This window comes from Xenopus tropicalis, chromosome 3 (genome assembly GCF_000004195.4).
Source record: "Xenopus tropicalis strain Nigerian chromosome 3, UCB_Xtro_10.0, whole genome shotgun sequence".
Classification (NCBI taxonomy): Eukaryota; Metazoa; Chordata; class Amphibia; order Anura; family Pipidae; genus Xenopus; species Xenopus tropicalis.
In genome coordinates this window covers 20,649,338-20,676,917 of record NC_030679.2, presented here as the reverse complement: position 1 = coordinate 20,676,917, position 27,580 = coordinate 20,649,338, and the positions used below count along the sequence as shown (strand labels likewise).

General features: G+C 40.7%; 2 protein-coding genes across 10 annotated transcripts in view; one reads left to right on the top strand and one right to left on the bottom strand.

Moving 5' to 3' along the window:
* tcof1 (Treacher Collins-Franceschetti syndrome 1) overlaps nucleotides 1–25,168 on the top strand; it is a 32,505-nt gene extending 7,337 nt beyond the window's left edge. For 2 of the 9 annotated variants that reach the window (XM_031898718.1, XM_012958674.3), the window contains 19 exons: nucleotides 6,731–6,913; nucleotides 7,027–7,218; nucleotides 7,357–7,566; nucleotides 7,664–7,858; nucleotides 8,007–8,216; nucleotides 8,314–8,508; nucleotides 8,655–8,849; nucleotides 8,952–9,152; nucleotides 9,280–9,477; nucleotides 10,177–10,347; nucleotides 10,428–10,601; nucleotides 11,929–12,117; nucleotides 12,503–12,709; nucleotides 13,459–13,647; nucleotides 14,604–14,766; nucleotides 16,014–16,451; nucleotides 21,967–22,064; nucleotides 22,939–22,985; nucleotides 24,166–25,168. In XM_031898718.1, the coding sequence (XP_031754578.1) occupies nucleotides 6,731–6,913; nucleotides 7,027–7,218; nucleotides 7,357–7,566; nucleotides 7,664–7,858; nucleotides 8,007–8,216; nucleotides 8,314–8,508; nucleotides 8,655–8,849; nucleotides 8,952–9,152; nucleotides 9,280–9,477; nucleotides 10,177–10,347; nucleotides 10,428–10,601; nucleotides 11,929–12,117; nucleotides 12,503–12,709; nucleotides 13,459–13,647; nucleotides 14,604–14,766; nucleotides 16,014–16,451; nucleotides 21,967–22,064; nucleotides 22,939–22,968 (3,438 nt within the window). In that variant the 3' untranslated portion in view covers nucleotides 22,969–22,985; nucleotides 24,166–25,168. The remainder of the gene's footprint in view (nucleotides 1–6,730; nucleotides 6,914–7,026; nucleotides 7,219–7,356; nucleotides 7,567–7,663; nucleotides 7,859–8,006; nucleotides 8,217–8,313; nucleotides 8,509–8,654; nucleotides 8,850–8,951; nucleotides 9,153–9,279; nucleotides 9,478–10,176; nucleotides 10,348–10,427; nucleotides 10,602–11,928; nucleotides 12,118–12,502; nucleotides 12,710–13,458; nucleotides 13,648–14,603; nucleotides 14,767–16,013; nucleotides 16,452–21,966; nucleotides 22,065–22,938; nucleotides 22,986–24,165) is intronic. The other 7 variants (XM_031898716.1, XM_031898720.1, XM_031898721.1 and 4 more) reach the window with 7 other exon arrangements.
* LOC116409702 (RING-H2 finger protein ATL72-like) lies at nucleotides 1,389–18,001 on the bottom strand. The gene is made up of 2 exons (XM_031898724.1): nucleotides 17,770–18,001; nucleotides 1,389–1,907 (listed from the first exon to the last, which is right to left on the bottom strand). Coding segments are annotated over exons 1-2 (471 nt in total). The 5' UTR covers nucleotides 17,772–18,001; the 3' UTR covers nucleotides 1,389–1,438.
* Nucleotides 25,169–27,580: the final 2,412 nt, after the last annotated feature.

Here is a 27,580-nt window from a genome sequence, read left to right as displayed (position 1 = left end):
ATCCAACAAGGTGAATGGCAGTGATTTTCAGTTCTGCAGCTGATAACTGTTGCAAGATCATATTATTTGGAATGACTGTAAAAAGCCAAAATCTGCTTGAATAAGAACTGGGATGTTCTGAAAGCTTTCTTATCATCATAGTTACAGGAAGGCCATCTTCTTATAGACTCAAATATAGAATCAAATAATGCTGTTTTTTAAATTGATTTTATTTTTTTACTGTAATAATAAAACAGTACTTGATCCCGACTAAGATATGATTAATCCTTTAATGGAGGCAAAACAATCCTATTGGATTTAAATAATGTTTAAAGGAGGAGGGGGGGTGCCTAACATTTGGCACTGATGATTTAGCCTTTCCTACTCCTTTAAACAATTATTAAGTAGACTTAAGGTATGGAGATCCAAATTACAGATAGATCCCTTATCCAGAAAGCCCCAGATCCCAAGCATTTTAGGTAAGTAGGTAAGAGATCTTATACCTGTACTATGTTTTTAGCTGGTTTATATGCTAACTGGAGCAAGATAATGGATTTATTTATTGTCCTTTTGTAGCTTGCTGATTCTGAGAGTATTGTGTAGGAAGGGGCCTGAATGTGTTATCTACTTATGAAGGTCATTTCAGATTTATAAAACACAGTACCCTCCCAGCCACACTTTTATAAACAGTCCTTAAACCATATACATGAAACACAAGGTGATTTAAGCTGAATACGAGTCACAATGGCGCCTCCTTGTTGCTGTGCCACCTGATATATAGGAGAAAAGTGCCTATAAAGGGACAGATTTGTTTTTAAAAAATTGCTTATTTTGGGCGACAAAACCAAAGGAAAAGTCTGTTTCACGTAAACATGTTTGATGCTTTTAACTTCAAGCATCTTTACTAGAAAATATGTATTCTTAAAGAAAAGTGGCTATTCTACAGCTAGTGGTCCCAGGGGCACAAATGATCCAATGAGGCATCAGTAATTTGAATATGTTTAAGCTCAAAGAAGAAGATGGATAGTTAATACTTTCCTCATATTATTCCCTCTGTAGTTCTCCATGTATGTTATTTGCAGTGTTCTGTCGGGTACATTCCTGTGTTACATCCCTGAATATTTTCCCTTTACGACAATGTTTTTTGGATTTTAAGTTCCTTTTTATGTCCCCTTTTAGTAACAGCACAAAGTTTCAGATCTAGGAAAACATCAGAGTATCATTGAGCTCTAGTTCAAAGAATGTCTAGGCTACCTCTCCAGCGCCCTAACCAACTGCATTAAATAAAAGGGACCCTATCTAAACACTTGGCTCATCATGTCACTTAAGTAATGATTATTATTACCCTTTTCTTGCTTGGAATCAATGCTATGACCTGCTGTGCCGTTACACAAAGCTTCTACACAGTATTTGGTCTCAGTGATTGCATTTATTGGTCACCATTCGATGCTCCATTTAACTAGTTAGCAAAAAATGGCTCCCTACACAAAGGGCACACAGGCCGCTCTATTAGCCACTCCGTTAGACACCTGGCATGGAAATGATGGTTGCATGGCAAACTGTAGGCTTCCTCCCCACTCTTATAATCTGACAAGCAAATGATACAAAAGTCTTCGTCTTCCTCGCCTACTACGCGTAGTGGAAGGCTTGCAATCTTTTGCTTCAGCCTTAGGATCTGCCCCCGTGTTCGTGCCCTTGTGTTGGCTTCAGTGATCCTGTTGGCTTGGCTTGTCTGTGTATGACTGACATCTTCTAATGTTTCTGTGCATGTTCTCGCTGCTGCTTCTTCATGGACTCCATTGGATAGAGAGTCCTGTGCCAGGTTATTGTTTTCAGGAATCTCACAAAGATGACTATGTGGAGATTGGCTACGCCTTCCATTCATGTTATCCTGTCTTTTAGATTCAGTGATCATTCGCTGGCAAGGCCTTGAATAGACAAAGGGAGTAGTTTTATAGCAATGGGCACTGCAAAGCAATCTTTCCTCAAAGGTATCAACCAAAGTGTCAGTGCTGTCCAACTAGTGGGCCAATTATATCTCCTATAACAGGGTCAAGGGCCCAATTTAATTAAAGTAATTATGTCATATAGTGAAGTCTATGGAGCCTCTGAGCTGACCGAGGACCAGCTGGTTGTTTCATATTACTGTCTCACACTGGTATTTTGTTTTGAACCTGGCAAATCAATAACCAATATCATTTCTCCTAAACATTAAATAAACCCAATAGGAGTGTTTTGCTTCCAATAAGGGGCAATTATATCTTAGTTGGGATCAAGTACAAAGTACTGTTTTATTACTACAGAGAAAAAGTAAAATCATTTTTTAAAATGAGAATTATTTTCTTATAATGGAGTCTATGGGAGATGGACTTCCTGTAATTCAGAACTTTCTGGATAACGTGTTTTCAGATAATGTATCCCCCATGCCTGTACATCCAATGTACCCCCTACATAATAAAAAGTGTTAGACTAGAACAGCTCACTATTCAAACAATAAATATTGTATAGCAGTTTGTTAAAGGGTCGATTCACCTTTACATTAACTCATGTTATAGAATGCTCTTTTAGCAAATTTTCAGTTGGTCTTCATTTTTAATTTTTTATATACGTTTTTTTTTTTATACATTATTTGCCTTCCTCTTTTTCCAAATGCCAGCTTTCAAATAGGGGTACCTGACATCGGCAGCCAAAAACTATTCCAGGCTACCATTTCATTGTTATTGCTACCTTTTTTTACATATCCTTCTGTTCAGTCCCCTACTATTTAGATTTCAGTATTTCATTTAAGCCTTACCAGTTTCTAGGATATATTGGACCCTAGCAAGTAGATAGCTGCTGAAACTCCACTCTGGGGAGCTGTTGAACAAAAAACACACAAAATAAAAAATGCAAACTGTTTCAGAATATCACTGCTTAAGGTGAACTACCCCCTTATGTATTCAAAATTCAGTTTAATTATTAAAGCAAGTCAAGGCATGATAACATTGTGACAGATCTGTAATGTAGCGAGGTGTAAAATAGGGGTGTCTGTCCTATGGTTCTGATAAAAAGTGCCTTGCAAAGTGCTCAGACTCCTCAAATTCTATCGTTTTATTGGTATTTTAATTTCACAGCAATGAAATAGAAAATGGGTTAGAAAAATTATTATTAGTAAAAAAAAAAACATTATAATTATTCAACAGGCCCCTCACACAAAACTCTTTAGCATAATGAAGGAAAATCTAATTCTAATTAACTTTTCATTATAAATGACTTTACAGTTTTTAGTGGGTTTTAAAGTTAATTGTAACAGTAATTGCAATGGAAAGCCGTTTCTGTTTGCCGGTTCTGACTCTGGAAACAATGGAGCAAAAGTACGTTTTTGTTTTTTTTGTTTTTTTGTTTTTTTTTACAGCTAGCCTCTGCTACATTGTTTCAGGAGTCGGAACCAGAAGTGCAGAGAATATAAACAGCCAGACATATACTGCTTTCTATGGCAGTAATATTTTCAAATAACTTTAAACTCACTGCTAAGGTTCCATTAGTTTATATGAGAAAGCTGCTTAGAATATTGCTCAATAGCAACCTTTTTTGTTATGTTATTTGTTGGGTGCATCAAATCCATAATAGTTGAATTTAGACAAATGCCCGATGGTCCACAAAAGATTTGTCCGAATACAGGACCAAGAACAGAGCCTGCTTTATATATTATAAGGCCATTACATTCTACCTGTAAATATATTCCTCTGCGCAAGACAACCTGTGAGCCTTATGCCTGCCTGTTGGCATGTGTTAAATAATAAGTTCATTATTTTACAGTTTTGTGTGTTGCCTTTAATGACATTTTGGAGCAAGTTGACGACACAGTTTCTTTAAGATGGAGGAGATTTAAAAAGTTATTGTCAAACAATATGGCAGCTCCATATAGAGGTTTGGGACCTGTTATCCAGAATGATCTGGTTAAAAGGTCTTTCCGTAATATGGACTTTATAATATTTTCTGCTTAAAGCTACCAAAAAACTCCCTAACTTTTTGTCCACACAATACAATATATTTTTGTAACCTACATCAAAGCCATCCCAGGTCTGGCCATTCCTACACCTCTTTCTCTTGTGAGTCCAAAATGTATTTTAACATTTCTATAGGGCCATGTCAAACCAGGTGTAGTCTCCCCTGGCATATCTACCCTGATGGGAAAAAAAGGCTGCTAAGCTTTTTTCTTCCCCGGCATTATTGTGCACTAATAGCATTTGCCTGTCAATGCACAGATTGGAAAAATGCATACTTTGCCTGGGCAATAAGACAGGGGGGCCGTCATGTCGCAGTGCAATGATAACAGGACAGACCCTTAAACAAGCAGACATGTTTTGCTTCTTAAAGGAACAGTAACACCAAAAAATGAAAGAGCTTTAAAGTAATAAAAATATAATGCACTGTTGCCCTGCACTGGTAAAACTGGTGTGTTTGCTACAGTAACACTACTATAATTTATATAATAAGCTGCTGTGTAGCCACGGGGGCAGCCATTCAAGCTGGAAAAAAGGAGAAAAGGCACAGGTTACATAGCAGATAACAGACAAGTTCTGTAGAATACAATAGTGTTTTATCTGTTACCTGCTATGTGCCTGTGCCTTTTCTCCTTTGAATGGCTGCCTCCATGGCTACATAGCAGCTTATATATATAAATTATAGTAGACTTTCTGAAGTAAACACACAACTTTTACCAGTGCAGGGCAGCAGCACATTATATTTTAGTTACTTTTATATGCTTTCATTTTTTGGTGTTACTGTTCCTTTAAGAACCACTTACCTGATGAAGGTTCTTAGGAACCAAAACATGTTGTGCCAATAAAACATGATCAGCTTCATGCTAAGTACTCACTAACATGTCCATGGTGAGCAGTGCCCAGGAGTGAGGCCTGTAGGCTCATCTTGTTTGTGTAATCATAATTTCTTACATACCTAGCCATAACTGAAAGCCACAGTTCTTGCTATTAAGTAATATGTTCTTATAATGATATATAAATGTCCTGTGTGTCCAAGTGCTGAGCTTATTATCATTGGTTTAGGGATGTGAGATATTATTTACTACTGCTGGCTAAATATGTAGCTGTTGCTGGCTGGGTAGGCCAACATATCCGAGGGGAATTATAGCTTGCTGGGAGTCTAGGAACATCCGTGATGGAACTAAAAGAATGATTAAATCTGTGCTGGCATACTTACAGTAGCTAGTGACAGGGCAGAGTAAATTGTTTGGGGTACTTGGCACAATGGTGCTCTCAGCACTAGTAGAAAAGTCTGATTTTTATTTAAAAAAAAAAAAAAAGAAATTTGTCTCTTAAAGTTACCAGAGGCAGCTTTTTGCCCCCCCTGGTATAGTGCCACCTGAGACAACATTCTCACCTTGTATCATGGCTGAAGTGCCCCTGAGGGTCTCATTGCTGGACTGGCATTATAGCCCCTTTGGCTTATTGTAGGGGGGCATGTCATTGTCTCTGAAACTAACTACAGAAGAACATAGCTACAGGTATGAAGCTTGTTATCCAGAATGCTCAGGACCTAGGTTTCCCGGATTTATATATTGTGGATCTGACTCTTTTAATTCTTCTAAAAAATCCTGTAAACATTAAATAAACCCAATAGGATTGTTTTGCTTTCAATATGGGTTCATTATATCTTAGCTGAGATTTAGTACAAAGTACTGTTCTATTATTATTATTATAAAAACTAAAAATTTCAGTTAAAGGTATAGGACCCCTTATACAGAAACCTGTTATCCAGAAAGTTCTGAGGCCATCTCCCATAGACTCCATTATAAGCAAATAATTCTAATTTTTAAAAATGATTTCCTTTTTTCCCTGTACTAATAAAACAGTACCTGTACTTGATCCTAACTAAGATATAATTACCCCTTATTGGGGGCAGAACAGCCCTATTGGGTTTATTTAATGGTTAAATGATTCCCTTTTCTCTGTAATAATAAAACAAAACCTTGTACTTGATCCCAACTAAGATATAATTACCCCTTATTGGGGGCAGAACAGCCCTATTGGGTTTATTTAATGGTTAAATGATTCCCTTTTCTCTGTAATAATAAAACAGTACCTGTACTTGATCCCAACTAAGATATAATGAATCCTTATTGGAGGCAAAACAAGCCTATTGGGTTTATTCAATATTTAAATGTTTTTTTAGCAGACTTAAGTTATGGAGATCCAAATTACAGAGAGATCCCTTATCCGGAAAACCACAGGTCCCGAACATTCTGTATAACCGGTTCCATACCTGTATTTGCTTATAATAGAGTCTATGGGAGATGGTCTTTCTGTAATTCATAACTTTCTGGATATCTTGTCCTATACCTGTACTATGATCTTGGCAGTGAAAGCCTTTGCATGGTGGGGGTAATGTGCTTGGCATGCAAATAATTAAACACCCCCCTTTCCTAATCAAATTAACAGACTGGCCTAGCAGCACAGCCCAGATAGGTATTGTTTGTATGGGAGTACCAGAACTTAGGAAGCCAGTTATTCTACCAAGTGCAGTAAAAGCCTTCTTAGAACAGACTCCCGAAATGGCCAAGGTGGAAAAAAACTGCAAAGTTAGTTATATATCCAGCGAAAACAACAGTGCAGGTAGTCAGTCACTGAGAGCAATAGCTCAAACAGTAAGGAGGAGCCTGGCACCAAGGTAGCTGAATGTGCAGTCAAGGTAATCTCCTGGAAATATTTAGATTTATACTATTATATTGTTATTTTATGTACCACCCCAGGCATCCCAGAAAAAGCCCAGTGATCCTACAGCCGCTAAGCCACTAGTGACAAAAACACCCAACTTGGCCCAACCTGGAAAGGTGGCAACGCCAACAAAGACACCAGTGAGTGCAAAGCCCCTAACAGCTCAGAGCTCTGAGAGCAGCGACTCGTCAGACAGTGAGGAGGAGCTTAATGCTAAGGTAATATTGGGCAGTTCAATTTGTAGGAGTGCTATTGTCATTTTGGGCAAATAAATAAGTGGTGGTGTCATTCTGTATGTCTTTTTAATATTATTTATTGCATTTTTTATCAGAATACAGCAGCACCTCTCCAGGCATCCCAGAAAAAGACTATTGTTCCTCCCACATCAACAAGGCCACCAGGGACAAAAACACCCCTCTTGGCCAAACCCGGAACATTGACAACACCAGCCAAGGCATCTGTGGTTGCTCAGAGCTCTGAGAGCAGCGACTCGTCAGACAGTGAGTTGGAGCCTGATGCTAAGGTAATAATGGCAAGTTAAATGATCTGCCATGCTGATGCTAAGGTAATGGTTGGAAATTGAATGAGCTGACAGCTGTTCAATTTGGCAAGTCATTTTTCTTTTCCATTTGCTAATTTTTTTTTTTTGCATGTGTATCAGAAAACAGCAGCGCCTCTCCAAGGATCCCAAAAAAATATACCTGCCACACCTTCTACAGCCACTAGGCCACCAGGGACAAAAACACCCCTCTTGGCCAAACCTGGGAAACTGGCAACACCAACCAAGGCATCTGTGGTTGCTAAGCCACTGGCAGCTCAAAGCTCTGAGAGCAGTGACTCGTCCGACAGTGAGGAGGAGCCTGATACTAAGGTACCATTGGGAGGTTGAATGCCATGCTCATCTATCTATTTTGCAATTTTCTTTTCTGTTTGCTTTTTCGGTACAGTGTGTATTTTCTTTTTATCAGAAGACAGCCGTGCCTCTCCAGGGATCTCAGAAAAAAACACCTGTCACACCTTCCACAGCCGCTAGACCACCAGGGACAAAAACACCCCTCTTGGCCAAACCCGGAACATTGGCAACACCAGCCAAAGCATCTGTAGTTCCTCAGAGCTCTGAGAGCAGTGACTCGTCAGACAGTGAGTTGGAGCCTGATGCTAAGGTAATAATGGCAAGTTAAATGATCTGCCATGCTGATGCTAAGGTAATGGTTGGAAATTGAATGAGCTGACAGCTGTTCAATTTGGCAAGTCATTTTTCTTTTCCATTTGCTAATTTTTTTTTTTGCATGTGTATTTTTTTTACATTAGAAAACAGCAGCGCCTCTCCAAGGATCCCAAAAAAATATACCTGCCACACCTTCTACAGCCACTAGGCCACCAGGGACAAAAACACCCCTCTTGGCCAAACCTGGGAAACTGGCAACACCAACCAAGGCATCTGTGGTTGCTCAGCCACTGGCAGCTCAAAGCTCTGAGAGCAGCGACTCGTCCGACAGTGAGGAGGAGCCTGATACTAAGGTAACATTGGGAGGTTGAATGCCATGCTCATCTATCTATTTTGCAATTTTCTTTTCTGTTTGCTTTTTCGGTACAGTGTGTATTTTCTTTTTATCAGAAGACAGCCGTGCCTCTCCAGGGATCTCAGAAAAAAACACCTGTCACACCTTCCACAGCCGCTAGACCACCAGGGACAAAAACACCCCTCTTGGCCAAACCCGGAACATTGGCAACACCAGCCAAGGCATCTGTAGTTGCTCAGAGCTCTGAGAGCAGTGACTCGTCAGACAGTGAGTTGGAGCCTGATGCTAAGGTAAATAAAGGGGAAGTTAAATGATTTGCCATGCTGATGCATAATGGTTGGAAATTTAATGAGCTGTTTAATTTGGCAAGTCATTTTTCTTTCCTATTTGCTAACCTTTTTTGTTGCATGTGTATTTTTTTTTTTTTTTAAATCAGAAAACAGCAGCGTCTCTCCAAGGATCCCAGAAAAATACACCAGCCACTAGGCCACCAGGGACAAAAACACCCCTCTTGGCCAAACCTGGAAATTTGGCAACACCAGCCAAGGCATCTATGGTTGCTCAGCCACCGGCAGCTCAGAGCTCTGAGAGCAGCGACTTGTCAGACAGTGAGGAGGAACCTAATGCTAAGGTAATGATTGGAAGTTAAATGATCTGCCATGTTTATCAATTTGGCATTTTTTTTTTTTGTTTGCTAAGTTTTGTTTGTACCATGTGTATTTTTTTTAATCAGAAAACAGCAGCGCCTCTCCAGGGATCCCAGAAAAAGACACCTGCCACAGCCGCTAGGCCACCAGAGACAAAAGCACCCCTCTTGGCCAAACCTGGAAAACTGGCAACACCCACCAAGGCATCTGTGGTTGCACAGCCACTGGCAGCTCAGAGCTCTGAGAGCAGCGACTCGTCAGACAGTGAGGAGGAGCCTGATGCTAAGGTAATCATTGTTAATGATAATTAAATGAGCTGACAGCTGTTCAATTTGGCAGGCAATTTTTCTTTTCTGTTTGCTAAGCTTTTTGTTGCATGTGTATTATTATTATTATTATTATTTTTTTAATAAGAAAACAGCAGCGCCTCTCCAGGGATCCCAGAAAAAGACACCTGCCACACCTTCCACAGCCACTAGGCCACCAGGGACAAAAACACCCCTCTTGACTAAACCTGGAAAACTTGCAACACCAACCAAGACACCAGTGATTTCTTTGCCGTTAGCAGAAAGTAGTGACTCGTCAGAAAGTGAAGACGAGCCAGCAGTCAAGGTATTATGAGATTATGCATATGGTTTGTGTTCACTAATTTTGGGGAATGTCGGAATATATTCAACCGCTTTCATGCTTAAAATTTGTGTGCTATATAAAATGGCCACAAGGTGGGGCTGTGCATTTTGTAAATGTGTGTTTTCAGTGATTTTATGTTGCTGGTGTAGTACAGTACTCTGTTTTTCTGTTTCCTCATCCTTCCACCTTATTTGTTCTTGGTTTTCCACACTGAAATGTGCTCTGTTGTATCCCAGTGAGATTCGCTAGTGAAATTTCTCACAAGTTGCTGTGCCAAGAGGGAACTATTGCAAAAAGACTGTAATTGTGAGGCAGAGTTGATATAATTAAAGTGTACTTAGAACTAAAGTTTTGCTTAGCAAGTGTTGTATTATTATTTTTAAACACATTGGCATCCATATTTGTTTACTTTGTCTGCTCAGTCAGCATGTTATGTCTGTTTATATGTATTATTGTAACCCCAAATACATTTCTGGACTAGAAAGATCATGAAAGGGGTGGTTCACCTTTAAAATATTAGTACGTTATTGATAAAACTCTGATAAGCAACTTTTCATTTGGTTGGCATTGTTTATCTTGTATGTTTTTTTTAATTAACCTCTTTCCAGAATGTGTCTGAAAAGTTTATATTGTTGCTGGTTTGTCTCCATTTGTTGTGTTTTTTTGTTTTTTTTTTAACAGAATGCACAACTATCTGTCGTGGCGTCCAAGAACAATAGCAAAACGACTCTCTTGGCCAAGACAGGGAAGTTGGCTGCTCCAGCCAAGACGCCAGCGGTTACACAGCCGCCAGTAGCCGAGAGCTCTGAGAGCAGCAACTCATCTGATAGTGAGGAGGAGCTTAACAATAAGGTAATGATGGGCATTTTAGTAAGTAGACATGTTGGTCATATTAATTTTCCTTTATAGCTTTTTGGTACTGTTTGCTTTAGCAGAAGACTGCGGCACCTCCCCAGGCATCCCAGAAAAAGGGCAAATCGCCTCTCTTGGCCAGTACAGGGAATGCTGCAACACCAGCCAAGACACCAGTGGTTGCACAGCCCCTAACAGCTCAGAGCTCTGAGAGCAGCAACTCGTCAGACAGTGAGGAGGAGCCTGATGCTAAGGTAATATTGGGCAGTTCAATTTGTAGGAGCGCTATTGTCATTTTGGGCAATTAAATAAGTAGTGGTGTCAATCTGTATGTTTTTGTTTAGCATTACTCATCAGATAGTGAGGAGAAGCTTTAATGATATGTAATGATGGGCAGTTGAGTAAGTTGGCATGTTGGTCACTTTGATGGTTTTCATTTATAACTTTTGGTACTGTTTAATCAGAAGATTGCAGTGCCGTAGTCACAGATATGTTCTGCGACACTTTTGTTTTACATACACTGATCAAATGGATGCATAAGTAACTTGTAATTTGTACCCTCTCTGTTCTTAATTTTTGAAAATAAAAACAGTTTCATAGTAAAGAAGATACAGTGCAACAAGAGCCACAGGTCTCTGGGCTCAGAAATGGAGTGCAGGATGCAAAAAAATGGCCAACTGGGGACTTTTATTGCACACTGGGTCAAAGTTTGAAAATGAGCCCTCTTATCTACTAAACATTTAAACATAAAAAACCCAATAAAATTGCTTTGCTACAAATATTGATTTATGCCATATTAATTTGGATCGCGTACAAGGTACAGAGAAAAAATAATATGAAATTAGTTGATTAAAAAGCATTTATGGATTATCTATAATTAAGTTTTCTTGAAATCCGGTGCAGAGTAGCCAACACCTGTCCCCCTTCCCACCTTTGCCCGTTAATACCTGCTCTCCTACTAGAGAGCCGGCCGGTGAGCAGAGATGTAAATGCACCACTGGAGGACCAAGTCTATTCATATGGATATGCTATGCTTCTAACCACGCAAGATTAAGGAATTCTATGAAACCTACTGCACTGGCCAAGGCAGCACCAAACAAATCAAAAGAAGAAAGTGCTTAACTAGTTTTGACCATCACTTCTAAACCCACCAAAGTAAATAAGACAGAAATTGCTATGTCATCTGACAAAGAAGGAATAGGTCCCATAAATTCAGTGTGTAGAAATTGGCAGAGTCCTTTTAAACCCAAAATCATGCATTACAGTGTAGATATCGGATACCCACAGACAAGTTTTGTTTCCTGCTTCTCATCTGTAGAAAGATTACAAGTAAGAAATACTCTTCAGGACTTTCTTCTGCATCTGCTTGATAAGAAGCTGTCTGAATCAGCAGGCCTTAGCCAAAAGAAGAGATTACCTTTTCCCCTGCATGGCTCCACCCACAGTGTGTGGGCTAGTGGGCTTGCAGTTACTTACATGATGCATGTTCAGTTTCCCTTTTGCCCACCTGAGTGGTTATGTGCGTCTGTCATCCTTCCATCCAAAAATACTTTTGTTTGACCGTTTCCATTGGCCTTGTAGAAAATAAATGCATCCTTGAACCCTACAACATCAGCGAGCCAAGCTTTTGCCACTATGAAGCCAACTGCCAAACAGGACTGTGACAGTAGTGACACAAGTGAAGAAGCCGAGGGCAAATCCAGGAGTCTGGTGGGGCAACCATCGGTTACCATTATCTCGGAGACCAGTGATACCACTGATATTGATGAGGTAGAAGGAATTCTAGTTATGTGGGACAATTAAAGGATAACATTGTTTGTTTAGTTATTCTAAGAACTGTATGTTGCATATTCCTGGGATTGATAGTGTCGTTTGGCATTTAAAGGACTTTCTTTTGGTAGGCACAGCAGCAGAAATGGCAAATTAGTTTTGATCAGCTTGCTACGTTGGAAATGGAAATCGTATTCGTTTCCCTGTGCAGTTTAGCGCCCATGTCACTAAAGCCTCTCCAGTGTTCTTATTTTAGTTAATTTGTGTTCTGTAGACTGAGACTGGATGTGAACCATGCATGGTTCCTTCTCTTGATAGTATAAAGTTGTAACTGTAGTGTGTGCATGTCCTGTATTTTGACCTTTCCTTTTTTAATTGAATATAGGTAGTGTCTCCAACTCCTGCTCCAATCAAGGCAACCAAAGGAAAGGCTGTACCCATATTGGCAAAGACTGTCACACCATCCAGCCTAAAAGCTACCAAAAGCAAAGCCAGCAGTGCAGCTAAAACTGCCAAAGCAGTGCAGCAAATAGCTGTAGCCAACTCTGACAGCAGTGATTCTTTAGATAGCGATGAGGATCCTGGAGTAAAGGTATAAATAAATAAGGGATAATTGTCAGTTGCCAGTAAACAATGAATACCCCAGTATAAATGGGGGTGCTAGTGTCCTGCCAGCAAGGGGTAAGAACAGATTTCACACCTCGTATGCAAAGAGACAGTATACACCCCTTTTCAACGTGAGATTGATGAATAGGGCTTGTGCTGAACATATGTTTTGCCTATTCTTTTAATTAGGAAATATGTTTTTTGTTATTTTTGTCCGTAAACAAGAATGTGAAACCAGTTTTACTTCCCAATGAAATTCATCAGAGTTGATAAAACGAATAACCTGTCCACTGAGAAGCCCCTGATAATGAGTTTCTCATAGATTGCTTCTTATATGGAGGAGGGTTTGTTCCAAGGTAGATAGGGAGCTCTGAAATAATTGAATAATAATTTATTGTGTTAATTTCAAGCAAACTTGTTTTTAGGTGTATAAGGTCTCTAGAAAGAAGTAATTTGGGCCCTAGCAACCATATAGCTGCTAAAATTCCAAGCTGGAGAGTTTCTGAATATAAAGCTAAATAATTAAAAAAAAAAAACACAAATTTGAATAAGTAAAGACCAGTTGCAAATTGTTTCAGAATAGCACACTGTACAGCGTAGTAAAAGTTAATGTAAAGGTGAACAACCCCGTTAAATGGATATAGTATGCTATAACTGAAGTGTGGGCCATCCATCTCTAGGGTGAGCTGCTTTTATTGCACTAAAATAAATGGATTTTTCTGTGTGCTTTTTTAGCAGACACCATCTGTACCATTAAAGAAAGTAAAGTCAGGGAAAGGAGCTAAACTGACTGCCGTGTGTGTCAGTGGTGGAAATCAGAAACTGCCCAGTTCGTTACCTGTGCCCTCTTTACAAAAGCCCAGTGTATCTGACGTTTCTGAGCCCAGCGACTCGTCCGATAGTGACATCGATACAGGAGCCCAGGTATTTGCTTAAAGATTTTTCCCTGATTTTCAATGCTGAAGGCAAACAGAAATTTTTAATTGATTTGAAAATGGCAGATTTGTTATTTCCTGTAACTATATAGCATACAGATTGGAAACCCTTTAAACATAGCCAAATAATATTTGATTTGTAGAAGACCTCTAGTTTGTATTTGAGTATTTTTTTCCCAATTATTTTAATTTAAACTTGTTTAAACAGTGCCTCAAGGAAGCTGCCCTTCCCCCACTTCCATTATGGTGTTGGCTAAAGACTTTTATTGGCAGAGGGGGAAACTGGGGCAGTTGGTTCCTGTTGTTAGTGGGCCAGCATACCGACAGCCACCTTACTGCTCTTCTCAGTAGAATGCTGCCTGGCTCTCCATGGCATTGCCTCAAAGTTACAATGAGTTATTATATTTTTAGCTTTTAATCTTTTGCAAGAAAACACACTGTCTTGTTCTTCCCATGCCTCTCTGAGATACAATGATGCTGCTGGAGCCCGAGCTTTCCTTGTGTTCCTAGATTGCAAAGGCCAACTAAAGTCTCTTTCTGTCACACAAGGACAATTTAGTTGGCCTTAACTTAAGAGCTACAGCATCCTTTATAGCAGTGCTGTCCAATTTACATGTAGTGGGCCAATAATTTCTCATATAGCAAGGGCTGGATTTAATTAAAATAGTGATGTCGTACAGTGAAGTCTATGGAGCCTCTTAGCAGGATGGGGCCTAAAAATCCTTTTAAGAGCTACATCTGGCCTGCGGGCCTCCAGTTGGACAGCCCTGCTCTATAGAATCCAACCTGTGACTAATTTTAGGGAGTGGTGGTTATGTGGTCGCTAGGGTTCTCTCGGTGTCAGTGAGACTGTAGCAAGAACAGTATCATGCTGGCCAGATGGGGGGGGGGCTATCTTGCGGTACTCACTCACTCCACTGCTGTGTGTTTTTCTTTCTATTGCAGTCTCTTGTAGCACCAGTACATGCGGTGCCCACCCCACAGAAACGGAAGAGGAATCCAAAAGTCAAAGCTCAAGTGACGCAACCTCCAGCTGCTTCAGTGAAACACAAAAAAAAGTCTAAAGCAGAGCAACTGGCAGCATCTGCACAGCCAGCACCAGAGCCAGGTGAGTAAATAACTGATGCTCTTCAACTTGCTATTGTGTGTCCCCATGAACAATGGGAATGAAGCTGGTTTATTATGCTATACTTTGCAGCGCTCTAGAATCCACAACTGTTTGTGAGCTTAGCGCGTCTGCATAACAGGAAATAAATAAAAATTGCGTGGACAAAATGCATGGCTATTTTAAATACCTTGCTGTCACAATATATGCACATGTATGGAAACCCATTATCCAGAAAGCTCCAAATTATGGGAAGTTCATCTCCCATAGACTCCTTTTTAATCATACAATACAATATTTTAAAACATATATTTCTTTTTCTCTGTAATAATAAAACAGTCAACCTGGACTTGATCCCAACTAAGATATAATTAATTAATCCTTATTGGAAGCAAGAACAATCCTTTTCGGTTTATGTAATTTTTTTTTTTTTTTTTTTTAAAGATTTTATTTTGCATGTTTTATATTACAAACAGTTAAACAATAAAAAAAAACATACTAAAGAGGAAAAAAAAGAGGAGAAAGATAGAAAAGAAGGGGGGCGGGGTGAGGCTAAGTAGCAGTTCTGGTTATACAGGATTAAACTTTATCCATAATCACCAACTTTATAGATCTAGCCACGTGCCCCATATGGCGTTAGATTTTTCGGTTTATGTAATGTTTAAATGATTTTTTATTAGACGAAGTATGCAGTACTTTATGGAAAGACCTTTTATCTGGAAAACCTCTGTTTCTGAGCATTCTGGGTAACAGGTCCCATACCTGTAGTATGAAATGCTCATACAAGGAAATACTGGGGACATTCAAATGAAACCTCCCAGTCAGGGTCGGACTGGGGGGTGCAGGGCCCCCGCCTGACGTCCTCCCCGAGCACGTATAAATTGAACGCGTCGGGGAGGAACTGTTAGTAGGGGGAGCGCCGGCAAAGGGCCGGGGCCCACCGGGATTTTTCCCGGTGTCCCGGCGGCCCAGTCCGACATTACTCGAATGTAAAACTTCAGCATCTAAAAGCTTGTGAGTTTAAGTAGAAGTTGATGGGAGTTGTCCTAGGCAAAACCAAGCCATTTTTTCAATTTGAGATTTTCAAGGTTTTTTTTTTTTCACAAATTTGAGGTATTCAAGCTTTATTTGATCGAGTTTTTCATACTCAGATTTTGAATTAAAAAACTCTCAAATTCAAAAACTTGAAAACTGATAAGTCCATGAGTCCATTATTATATGTATTCTCTTAACTATGTTTCTGTTTGCAGTGATCGACTCTGAAGAGGAGACCATAATGGCTCTCCTTTCGGGTCAGAGCCCAAAGAAGGGGAAGCAGAAACTATCCAAACTGGGACTGAAAGCAGCTCCTTCAGCCACTCCCCTTCCTGTACAAAAGAATGGCAGTGTGTCGGACTCATCCGATGACAGCGATATCGGAACTGCAACATTAAATATAGTTACACCTCCAGCGTTGGAGCTCAGGCCGCCGACCGCTGACAAAGAAAAGAAAAGTGCAAAGAAGAGGAAGAGCTCCTCAGAAGATGGACCCAAAAAGAAAGCTAAGAAAGCAAAGAAGGAAGGAAAGAAAGAAAAGAAGAAATCAAAAGCAGAAGGAGGAGAGGCTGGAGCCAGCACCCCTAAAGCAAAGTCCTCCAAAAAAGATAAAAAGAAGCTAGAGAAATCAGAGAAAAAGAAATCAAGCAAAAGTATGTATTTAATTTGAGTACCATTTAAATGTAAATATTGTTTCTGTTTATTTTATTTAAAAAAAAGTTCCAGTTTTGAACAATGCAAAATTCTTTGTTGTATGTGATGGGGTTGTACCAGAAAGTACATTTGTGTTATTAAAATGAGTGTGGTACAGTTTGCCTTTTAGTTGTACCTTCTGTTTACTATGTGTCACGTACATTCCAAGCAGCACGACAACCCCCACATTGATTATTGGCCAATAGTAAACTGACCTGATAACCTTTGGGATCTTAGAAATAGCCCTCAAATATTGGTGCTGAATGGTGAAGCATTAGATTTTGAGGAGGCTGAAGGCTTATCCAAAAGTAGTTTAGGAAACCAGTTGTTGGTTGCTATAGGTTACTTTTTAAAAAGTCACGGCTACTAATCGCAGCGTGTGTCTTTGTCCTAAAAAAGGGCCCATGTAGGCCCAAAATTTAGCTTGTATGCTATTCGGCTAAATAAATATTTCACTTTTTTTTCACATGACTTTTAAGTGTGCCAATGGAGTTTTTTTATATGCAAAAAAAAAAAAAGAAGAGAGATAGGGTAGAGGGGGTCATAACTAAGAATACATATAGCAGATCTTATGGCTCTATCTCATGTGGTCATTTCTGGTCACAAATATTAATCCTTCCCCTATGCAAAGGTATTTTTTTTTATATAACAGGTAAAAAAATTAATTTTCATATCTCAAAAAAATGGGCAGGTGTTGAGGTGGTGTCACCTACACATCTACACACAGCTTTACCACTAATGTAGTGCAGCGAATGTGGGTAAGAAATGAAGTAATGGAATTTGTAAGAACTATAAAAAGAAGTGTGTGTTGGTTGCTCTCCGCTGGGCATAGAACTCTCATACCAGAGGCTCTTTTCTAACCCGCAAGCACTGCTGGGCTCCAGCTTTGATTTATTGTTCTAATTTGTTCCTTGGGCACTTTGATGGATTGACCCTGCCAAGCCATGTTTTTTACACTCTGCTAAAGTACCTGTTTATAGAAATATAGGCCATTTTAATGGCGTTGTCCCTAAAGGAGTATGGAGCTTTTATAGACAGAAATTCTGACATCCTTGCTGTCACAACTCTATATTAAAGTGCTCATATACCACAAGAATAAGCGTCCAATATTTGGCTTTTCGGCTGTAACTAAACTACAGCTCCCATCATCCCCTGACAGTCTTGCTGTCATTTGATGAGGCACAGCTCATTATTTTTTGTGGTTATCTCCTTACTGAGGCAACTTAAACATTATTATAAGAGTAATATTAGCAAGACACCCAAAATCCCAGCACTTACATTTCGAATGCCGTTTACGTGCGATCTGCAGGTGTTAGTGGGGGCTCTGCACTCAACTGTTTTTCAACAGGCTTCAACCGTTTGAAAGGTTACCCATAAAATTACAGTTCACTATTTTTTTTTTTATTCCTTCTGCAGAAAATAAGAACAAATTTGAAAGTGATATTTGTGTGATTTTGGTACAACCCATTGCTGTCAGTTAGACAGATTCAGGTGGAAAATAATTTCTTGTGAAATGTGTAAAATGATGAGTTCAAGGGGCGCACCACTTAACGGGGGGGAAACTGTTCTCTACCAATAGAAGGATTCCTACTGGATTCAGCAGGAACATTACTGCTGATATATAAAAGTTCTAGGCAATGCTGGACATAGGTGTAGGTATGAATGCTCGTAGCTTCCATGGTGGGGAAAAGGAAAGGGGGTTGTTTGCCTCATTGGATGTTTTTTTTTTTTTTCCCTCAAGCAGTCAAAAACAAGTGTCTAAATTTTAGCAGCTACCTGGTTGCTAGGGTCTTGTTTGCCTTAGCAACCAGGCAGTGGTTTCATTAAGAGACTGGAAGATGAACAGTATATGGCCTGAATAAAAAGTATTTAAAAATAGCAATGAAATTGTAGCCTCGCAGAGCAATTGTTTTTTGGCTGCTGGGACAGTGACCCCCATTTGAAAGCTGTAAATATGCAACAGAGAAGGGCAAATAATTCAAAAACTATAAAAAAAACAAATAATGAAGACCAATTGCAAAGTTGATAGGAACTGGACATTCTATAACATACAAAATGTAAAGTTGGACTACCCTTTTAAAGGGGTTGTTGATCTTTGAGGAAACTTTTAGTATGATATAGAAAGTGATATATTCTGTGACTATTTGCAATTGGTCTTCATTTCTTAATATTTGTCGTTTTTTAGCTATCTGGTTGGTGGTATCTAAATTACCTTAGCAACCAGGAAATGGTTTGAATGAGAGACTAGAAAATGAATAGAAGAGGACCTGAATAGAAGAATACATTATTAAAAGGAACAATAAAATTGTAGCCTCAAAGAGCAATAGGTTTTTGGCTGCCGGGGTCAGTGACCCCTTTTGAAAGCTGCAAAGAGTTAGGAGAAGAAGGCAAATAATTAAAAAAAATGATAAAACATAAATAATGAAGACTAATTGAAAAGTTGAACGGATCATTCTTTAACATTGTAAAAGTTATCTTATAACCCCTTTGAGGGGTGATTCAATCATCCGTCATATAATATAAAAGCACACAAATGTGCTGACCGTCAGAATTACCTGAGCTGAAATTATATGTATATCTATCTATATATATATATCTATATCTATATATATATATATCAGCCTGTGCCTTTATAAAAGTGCCCCCAATACCTGTTGCTTGTCGCTGTGTCCCATGGTGAATTATGGGAAATTCTCTAATGATAGCACAAGCGAGATTATACATCTTTCTCTGCCCCAGAAGTGCTTACAATCTAAGGTCCCTATGACATTCCCTAGGGGCCTAGGGCCAATTTTATCAGGAGCCTACCTTAACCTGCCTGTATGTTTTTGGATTGTGAGAGGAAACCCACACAGACACAGGGCCAACATATAAACTGCTTGCAGATAGTTCCCTGTGTGGGGTTGAACCCAGGACTCCAGTCTGCAAAGCAGCAGTGCCATTGTGCCACCATGCTGCGCTGCCCTACCCTTTCTTCTAATAAGTCACTGATACAGCAATCTGTCATACCAGAGGATATTTTAATGTAGACAGACTGCAAATAACCTAGGTGCAGTTACATTTATTTTGACAACTGTGTTTTTTGTACTTTATGAAAGGGCAGAATGTTGTTAAGTTTTGCCCAGCAAAAGTTAAAGAAGCTGTAAAATACAGCCCAAAGAAACCAATTCGCTTTTCATCAGGTGACCGGCAAATACTAGGTGCTAATGGATGTACTTTTTATTACATTATTTCCAAAATATTGCAGTGACTGCTATAGACATTGCCATGTAATGGGGCTCACTTGCCCCTACTGCCAGCAGCCCATGCTTGTGCCAAAGACGTCCTGCTCTGAAAAAAACACATTTTTCTTTAAAGGGACCTGTCACCCTAAGAAATCATTAAAAATGTTTTTCAGTTGGGTTAGTTAAGCAAAATAAACTTCACTTACACTATATAACTTATTTAAATCTTGTTTCCTTCAGTCTTGGAATACACAACTACAGCAAGCAGGCAGGCGCCATTTTGTTATTAAGACAAGCTTTGCATCACCCCAAATCTTGTTTATGTGCCTTGGGCATCAGCCCATGCACTGGCTACACAGTTAGATGGTGGGGAGGGGGAAAGTGGGTGCTGAATGTTAAGTAAAAGGCCCTAAAACAAACACCAAGCGATTTTATTAAAAAAGCATGAACAAAAAAAGCAGAAAAAAACATGAAAACTTTTTCTTTTTGTTGCATGAATGAAAGTATCAAAAACCCGAAAACCTCTAAAACCAAGAAGCAAAGAAAGCTTAGCGAACTGAAAAAGGACTGTCAGGCCACTGACTTCTACAGCTTTTAGATGGTGTTTTTTTACCTTTCATAATAAATGGCAAAAAATAACGTAAAAAAAAACCCACAACCTTTAGTAAATAGGCCCTTTAAAGTATAGAGATCAAAAGTATGGAAAAGACCCCTTATCCAGAAAACCCCAGGTCCTGAACATTCTGGATAACAGGTCCCATACCTGTACAAAGTTTCCTTTTGCGCATTTGAATGTGCCCAAGTATGTTCAATATGGGGAAATGGCGTTCTCTACCTATTTGTTTACAGTGGATCGGTAACCAGGATTGGCCAATACAGGTATGGGACCTATTATGCTGAATACTCTGGACCTGGGATTTTCCGGATAAGGGATCTTTCCATAATTTGGGTCTCCTTACCATAAGTCTTATATCAGGGGTCCTCAAACTACTACTTAACTGTTGGGGGGCTGGACCACCATCACCATTTGCCTTAAGAACATGAGTCAACCTGAAATATGTGTCTTTTTGTTTACTAGACAAGGAAAGGTAAAACTACTTGGTGGGGGGGGGGTTAATGACTGACTCCAGTCACTTACCTGTTACCATAGGCTGGTAATCTTCCTCTTCAAAAAATGCTTGAGCCCTAGGGTACTGCCGTTGGTACCCTCTGTTTGTTGTATGAGGGCGAGCCACCTCCTTTTTGGAGGGTGGGTTCACTCTTATCTATGCCATTATCAGCGCTTTTCTTGCATAATACAGTAGTGACCTCTACAGCTCTTGTTTAGCATTGGTCAGCACCAGGTCATCTGTTATGCCCAACAAGCGACCATTGGTCGCACGAAAGATCGTACAATCGGCCACAAACTGTTCAGGGCTGAAACAGCAGATAAGGAGGTAGAAACAATAGGATTTCTACCTCCTTCTGCCGATTCAGCCCTGACGGCAGATTTTGGTCAGAGGCCTTCTATGGTGCCCGATCAAAATCTTTTAACTGGCCTGATCGGCGAGTCGACCGATATCAGCAGCTTCCTGCGATATTAGTTGACTCGCCGACTTGCCATACACGCACCGAATACCGTACGAAACGAGGTTTTCGTACGATATTATCAGTGCTTGTATGGCCAGCTATAGAAGTGGGGGTTTGAGTTGAAACATTTGTTGCATGGCGTTCCACACTGTGTGCAGGGTTAGTATAACTGGGTGATTGGTGTACAGCTCAGCTTGTTCCCTCTACGGGATACATTTGTGTTTCTGCCAACCTGGGAAGTGTAGCTTTTTGGGGTCAGGTTAAACCACCAAGCAATATAGTACAATTGCGCTGCTAAAAAGTATAGGTAAGCGTCTGGTAACCCAAGCCCTCCTTCCATAACCGGTGCTTTTAATTTGGCCTTAGCAAAACTGGGGGCCTCTTTACCCCAGATAAAGGATGTCTGAATCCCTTCTCTCTCTGCGAGTGCTGCGGTCAGTATGAATATCGGGGAGTTGTGGAATATATAACTTGGGTAGGAAAATCATTTTTTGTAAATTGATCCTCCCCCAGATCGTTAGAGGGGGTGATGCCCAGTTATATAATGACTCATTTTGCCTGTAATTGGCTGCAGATTAAGACTATGTACTGATTTGTGTTTATTCTTCTTAGGTATTGAAAAGATTCCCCCCATGTTAGGAGTGCAGTGCTTATTTAATGTGATGTTTGTCGTTTATTTCAGAAAAAAAGGAAAAGAAAAAGAAGGATGGGGAAAAAAAGGAGGCAAAGAAGACCAAGAAGGGTTCAGCAACTGGCGTCTCCCCTAAACCAAAGAAAAAGGTAATTGCCAAAACTGCTTTTATACCAAATATTCTCTTCAGGCCCAGTTTAAAAAAAAAAAAAATCCTTATACTTTTTTCACATCAATTGGGGGGCAAACTATAATTTTTATAGCATCATTGTCCCCCACAGCACTTTATGGAGTACAAAGAATACAAAAATAAGACACATCCTCTTGTATTTGTATCCCTTTAAAGGACAAGGAAAGGCAAAGTCACTTGGGGGTGCCAAAATGTTAGGAACCCCCAAGTGACTTAAATCGCCTACCTTGTACCCCGGGCTGGTGCCCCTGTTAGGAGAGAACAGCACCAGCCCAGGGTACCTGCAGCGCTTCCTCCTTCCTGTTCACTTGCGCGCACAGTAGAGTGAATAGTGGAACTTTAACAGAGAAGTCGGCTTTTCACTCTACTGCGCATGCGCCGGTCGTGGGGTCCCAGCAAAACGAAGCCGGAAGCAGGAAGCGCTTCCTACAGGTGCCCCGGGCTGGTGCTGTTTTCTCCTAACAGGGGCACCAGCCCGGGGTACAAGGTAAGCGATTAAAGTCACTTGGGGGTGCCTAACATTTTGGCACCCCAAAGTGACTTAGCCTTTCCTTGTCCTTTAAAGAGAAAAGGCAAAGCAGCAATGAAAGTAAAGTGTAAGCTCTTGCAAGCGGGGCACTCCCCCTAATCCCTGATGCAATGACATCCCCCGTGGGTAAGCCACACCCAAAGTGGACAGAACCAGTCATCTTTATCAACATCCTGGCACTTGCTGCTTCCTGTGATTGGCCGTTAATTCAGTATTGCAGTGATCTGACAGAAATATTGCGTGCCTCAGGTTTATAATGTTTGAATGTGTTGCTGATATAACCCATTCCTTGCTTGCTTTATAGAAGAAAAGTAAAGCGGATAAAGTTGACTGAGGAACACAAGGAAGGAGGTATGGCTATACTTTGCCTTTGTCACTTTATATTAGCTTTGTACTTGTGGGACACTTCCCCTTGTGCTTGCATATGCTGTAATTTAAAGGATAGAGAAAGGCCAATTTATATACTGAGGGCTGTCCATTTGCCAGGCATTTTGAGTGAATGTAATTGCTAACCTCGTACCATGAGCTGGCTTTCCTTCTGTAAAAAAAATTTAAAAAGCCCCATCCAGGGGTAATTGTTATAGTAAGGCCAAAGCTGGGCCAAATACTTGCACCTCCCCAACCCACACACTGCCTGAAACAGAGAATAGAGCTTATAGGGCCCACACACTCCCCCAGAAACCATAGTATTGTATAAAGGGCTACACCATCTGGACTGAGAGGGAAATTCCAGTGCCGACTGCCATATTGGGACACACTCCTACGCACAATGAGCCTGTTATGCATGTGACGTAGGAGCAGGGGACATGCTGGCTGTTCCAACATTGGGGCACTTGCTTATTAGACACATGCGTATTAGGCACATGTGTGTGCCCCTACATGGCTACCAGCACTCACTTGGGGTGGGGTTACTGTATAAAATACTGTTTCCCCCAAATGGAGTGCAGGCTCAGTGGGGGAATAAGGTGTTTTGCTCCAAGCTGCCACCAGCTCTTACCATTTGTGACTCCCCATATTTTTCTTTCTCATTTGCTGCTCATTTTCCACTATTCAAAAAAAAACAAAAAAAAAAAAGAGGCGGGGGGGGGCAGAGTTTCACTAAAGGAGTTTCCTAGTCATTAATAAAGCTTTTCAATGGAGCAAACTTCAGCTGTTTATGAGCAGCCAGCATGGCGGCAGAATTGTGGTGTTATATGCACCCCCTTGGAAGGTTAATGGTTACCAGGGGCAGCAACTTGTAACTCAAAGAGCCAAAACCCTGTGTTTTAAACCAAAAATGCATCTCTTCTAGCAACAGGCACATCCTGTGGGGCTTGGGGAATACCATGGGGACCAGAATCACCTCTGGTCATTAAACAAAATGACATCCACTGTGATTCAATGTTCTTTGACACAAATCTATTTCTGTTGAGAAGAGTCAAAGTGAAAACAGATCCCTGCAAACTGATTTAGATGAATGACAATAAAAAAAAAAAGCACAAAACAACATTGTGACATTGTCTTTGTTCTAATATTGTGTTATCTTTACCAGGGCCTGATATCTACCCGCCAGGTACAGAATGACAGAAGGGAATAAGCCAGGCAGCAAGGTTTACAAGCCATGATCTTTTTATGTTTGTACATATGGAGAAAATCACGAGAACAAATGAAAACAAAGTGAATGTTTTAATTTTTGTCTCCGACCCCCCCCCCCCTCCTCCTTTTTTTTTTAATGCTGCCCTTAAGCAGAAGCCCATCTCCCCACCCTGGCAACTCTACGGAATATTGAAAGGAGTGGAGCCATGCTGAAATGACAGCCGTTTTAAACTGTGACTTGAATTATTTTATGGACATTTAACAAAATAAAACAAATCCTATATATTTATAAATGTACTTTTGGGACTGTGCGCAGGTTACTGTATCTGCTAATTATGACTGTTAGGATTTATTTTTTGTAATCTGTCATGTAAAAAATGTTTTTTTTTTACTGCTGTATATCTAACTGGCATTATTTGGGGTTGGAATGCAGCATTTTGACCCTTATTCTTGGCAAGCTTACTAAAATACGGATGTGGCATATCTAATCCAGAAAGAAGGCCGTCTCCCATAGAGTCTATTGTAGGCAAATCATTTTCTTTTTCTCTGTAATATTAAAACAGTACCTTGTACTTTATGGTAATTAAGCTGCATCAATTTATCTATTTGGTTTATTTAATGTTTAAATGATTTTTAGCAGACATAAGGTATGGTGATCCAAATTATAGAAAGATCCCTTATCTGGAAAATGCCAGGTTGCAAGCATTCTGGATAACGGATCCCATACCTGTAACAGCCACTGATTGTTTACGCCGTGGAGCTCCTTGACATGTGGTGGAGATGTTGCCGCACAATAGCCAGCATGGCAGCATTGAGACCTGTTGGACGAGGACCAATCAGGCGCTGCACTCATCAGTGCAATGCATTCCTCATCCAATGGGATTTTTTTTCTAATCCTTTTTTTGTTGCTTTTAATACAAACAATAACAAAAATAAAAGAAACAAAACGTGTATACAAAGAAAGAGTATGTTAATATGTACAATTCTCTTTTTGATTTTACATACAGTTATCAGTAGAATTGAGACCAATAGCATTGCAATAATACACAATAAAATATTCGTCTTAATGGGGGGGTGTCTTCTAAGTCTAAGGAGTCCAGCCAGCATTGCCAGACCTGGTCAGATTTATCTGGTACCCCCCTCTGAGTGTATACCAAACGTGCCAGGGTAAGGTGCTCCTGCCAAAGGGTTTTCCACACACCAATAGTAGGGGGATGTCCCTGAGAGCCATTTAAGAGCAATACATGTACAAGCTAAAAACAGTGATTCCCGTATTGATGTTAGTATGCTATGAGATTTGACAACACCCAGCAAACATTTTATGGAATGCCTGGACTGAAATTGTAGTAGCCACAGAAAGCAATCTGCGGACCTTTCCCCGGAATTGGGCAACTGCAGGAGAAGTCCAATAAGATGTAAGAAATCCTCACCTGGTAATTGACATTTGGGACAGCCGCTGTCAGGCTGTATATTGGCTATACAGACAGGGATGATATATGCCAGTGCTGTCCAACTTCTGTGGTACCGAGGGCCGGAATTTTTCCGACCTACGGGGTGGAGGGCCGATAATGGAAGCCAGTTTTGACCACTCCCCTTTTTGAAACCGCACCCACTTGAAACCACACACGGGTTATCACATGACCATACCCATATTAATGGTTGTAGTACAGCAAAAACCTGCCATACTCTGCCTTCCCTACCCTGCCTGTGTGTGCCATACTCTGCCTTCCCTACCCTGCCTGCGTGTGCCATACTTTGACTGTGTGTGCCATTCTTGGCTGGTTTGTGCCATACTTGGCCTGTGTGTGCCATACTCTGCCTGCCCTACCCTGCCTGCGTGTGCCATACTTTGACTGCGTGTGCCATACTTTGACTGTGTGTGCCATTCTTGGCTGGTTTGTGCCATACTCTGCCTGCCCTACCCTGCCTGTGTGTGCCATACTCTGCCTGCCCTACCCTGCCTGTGTGTGCCATACTCTGCCTGCCCTACCCTGCCTGTGTGTGCCATACTCTGCCTGCCCTACCCTGCCTGTGTGTGTATGGCACACACAGGCAGCATACAGTGACACAATGCTGGCACTGCTCCTACAGTCTTCACAATAACTATATATTAAAAAAAACTTTTTAATTGCAGTACCACCTCAGTATATGTTCTTTTTGTAGGGTGAAGGGATTATTTGTGGGTTTCTACTGCTCCTGAGGTGTGAACAGGGGAACAATGTGGGTGATTACAGCCTGAGGTGTGAACACTGCAGGGGGTGAACAATGCAGAGATTAAAAGGTGTGAAAAAAAAGGGATTACATTTTTAAACAATAAAGAAGGTTTACAGCCTGAATCTGAGGTGAGAACCATGCAGGGGGGCAGTTAATCTCAGTACTGATACCATTTAAAGCTTACACAGGAGTAAGCCATCAAAGCAGCCAGACAGGTGGGGGGCCACACAGAGGGGGGTCGCGGACCGCCAGTTGGACAGCACTGATATATGCAAAGTGTTTGGGCAAATCTACTCTTGGCGGGTATTAAAACATCAAGTAATATGGACCTTCTGACCAAGGACCACATCAACAAGCCAATGCAGTCCCTAATCCGATGGGAAAATTAAACCTGCCCAATTGAGATCTGGCCAATTTTAGGTCAGATATTGGTCCGGTAGGCCCATTGGGAAATGCTGCCGAATCGGTCATAAGGACCCGAATCGGCACCTGAAATCTGCCCGTGAATGGAACCTTAACAGGCCCCCTTTAAAACTCTTTATCTAACAAATTGGAACCAAGCAAAGTACCAACCAAGAGTTGGATGGCTTTTTAGAAAGGGGAATACAGGGTTATAAGAGATAGCTCTCAGTACAAGTGAGGGAATACAGGGGTAGGGGAGATAGCTCTCAGTACAAGTGAGGGAATACAGGGGTATGGGAGATAGCTCTCAGTACAAGTGAGGGGATACAGGGGTATGGGAGATAGCTCTCAGTACAAGTGAGGGAATACAGGGTTATGGGAGATAGCTCTCAGTACAAGTGAGGGAATACAGGGGTAGGGGAGATAGCTCTCAGTACAAGTGAGGGAATACAGGGGTAGGGGAGATAGCTCTCAGTACAAGTGAGGGAATACAGGGTTATGGGAGATAGCTCTCAGTACAAGTGAGGGAATACAGGGTTATGGGAGATAACTCTCAGTACAAGTTGATCCAGGGACTGGTCCGATTGCCATCTTGGAGTCAGGAAGGAATTTTTTCCCCTCTGCGGCAAATTAGAGAGGCTTCAGATGGGGTTTTTTTTTTTTTTGCATTCATCTGGATCAACTAGCATTTAGGCAGGTTATATATAGACGTACAAAGTTGAACTTGATGGATGGGTGTCTTTTTTTCAGCCTAA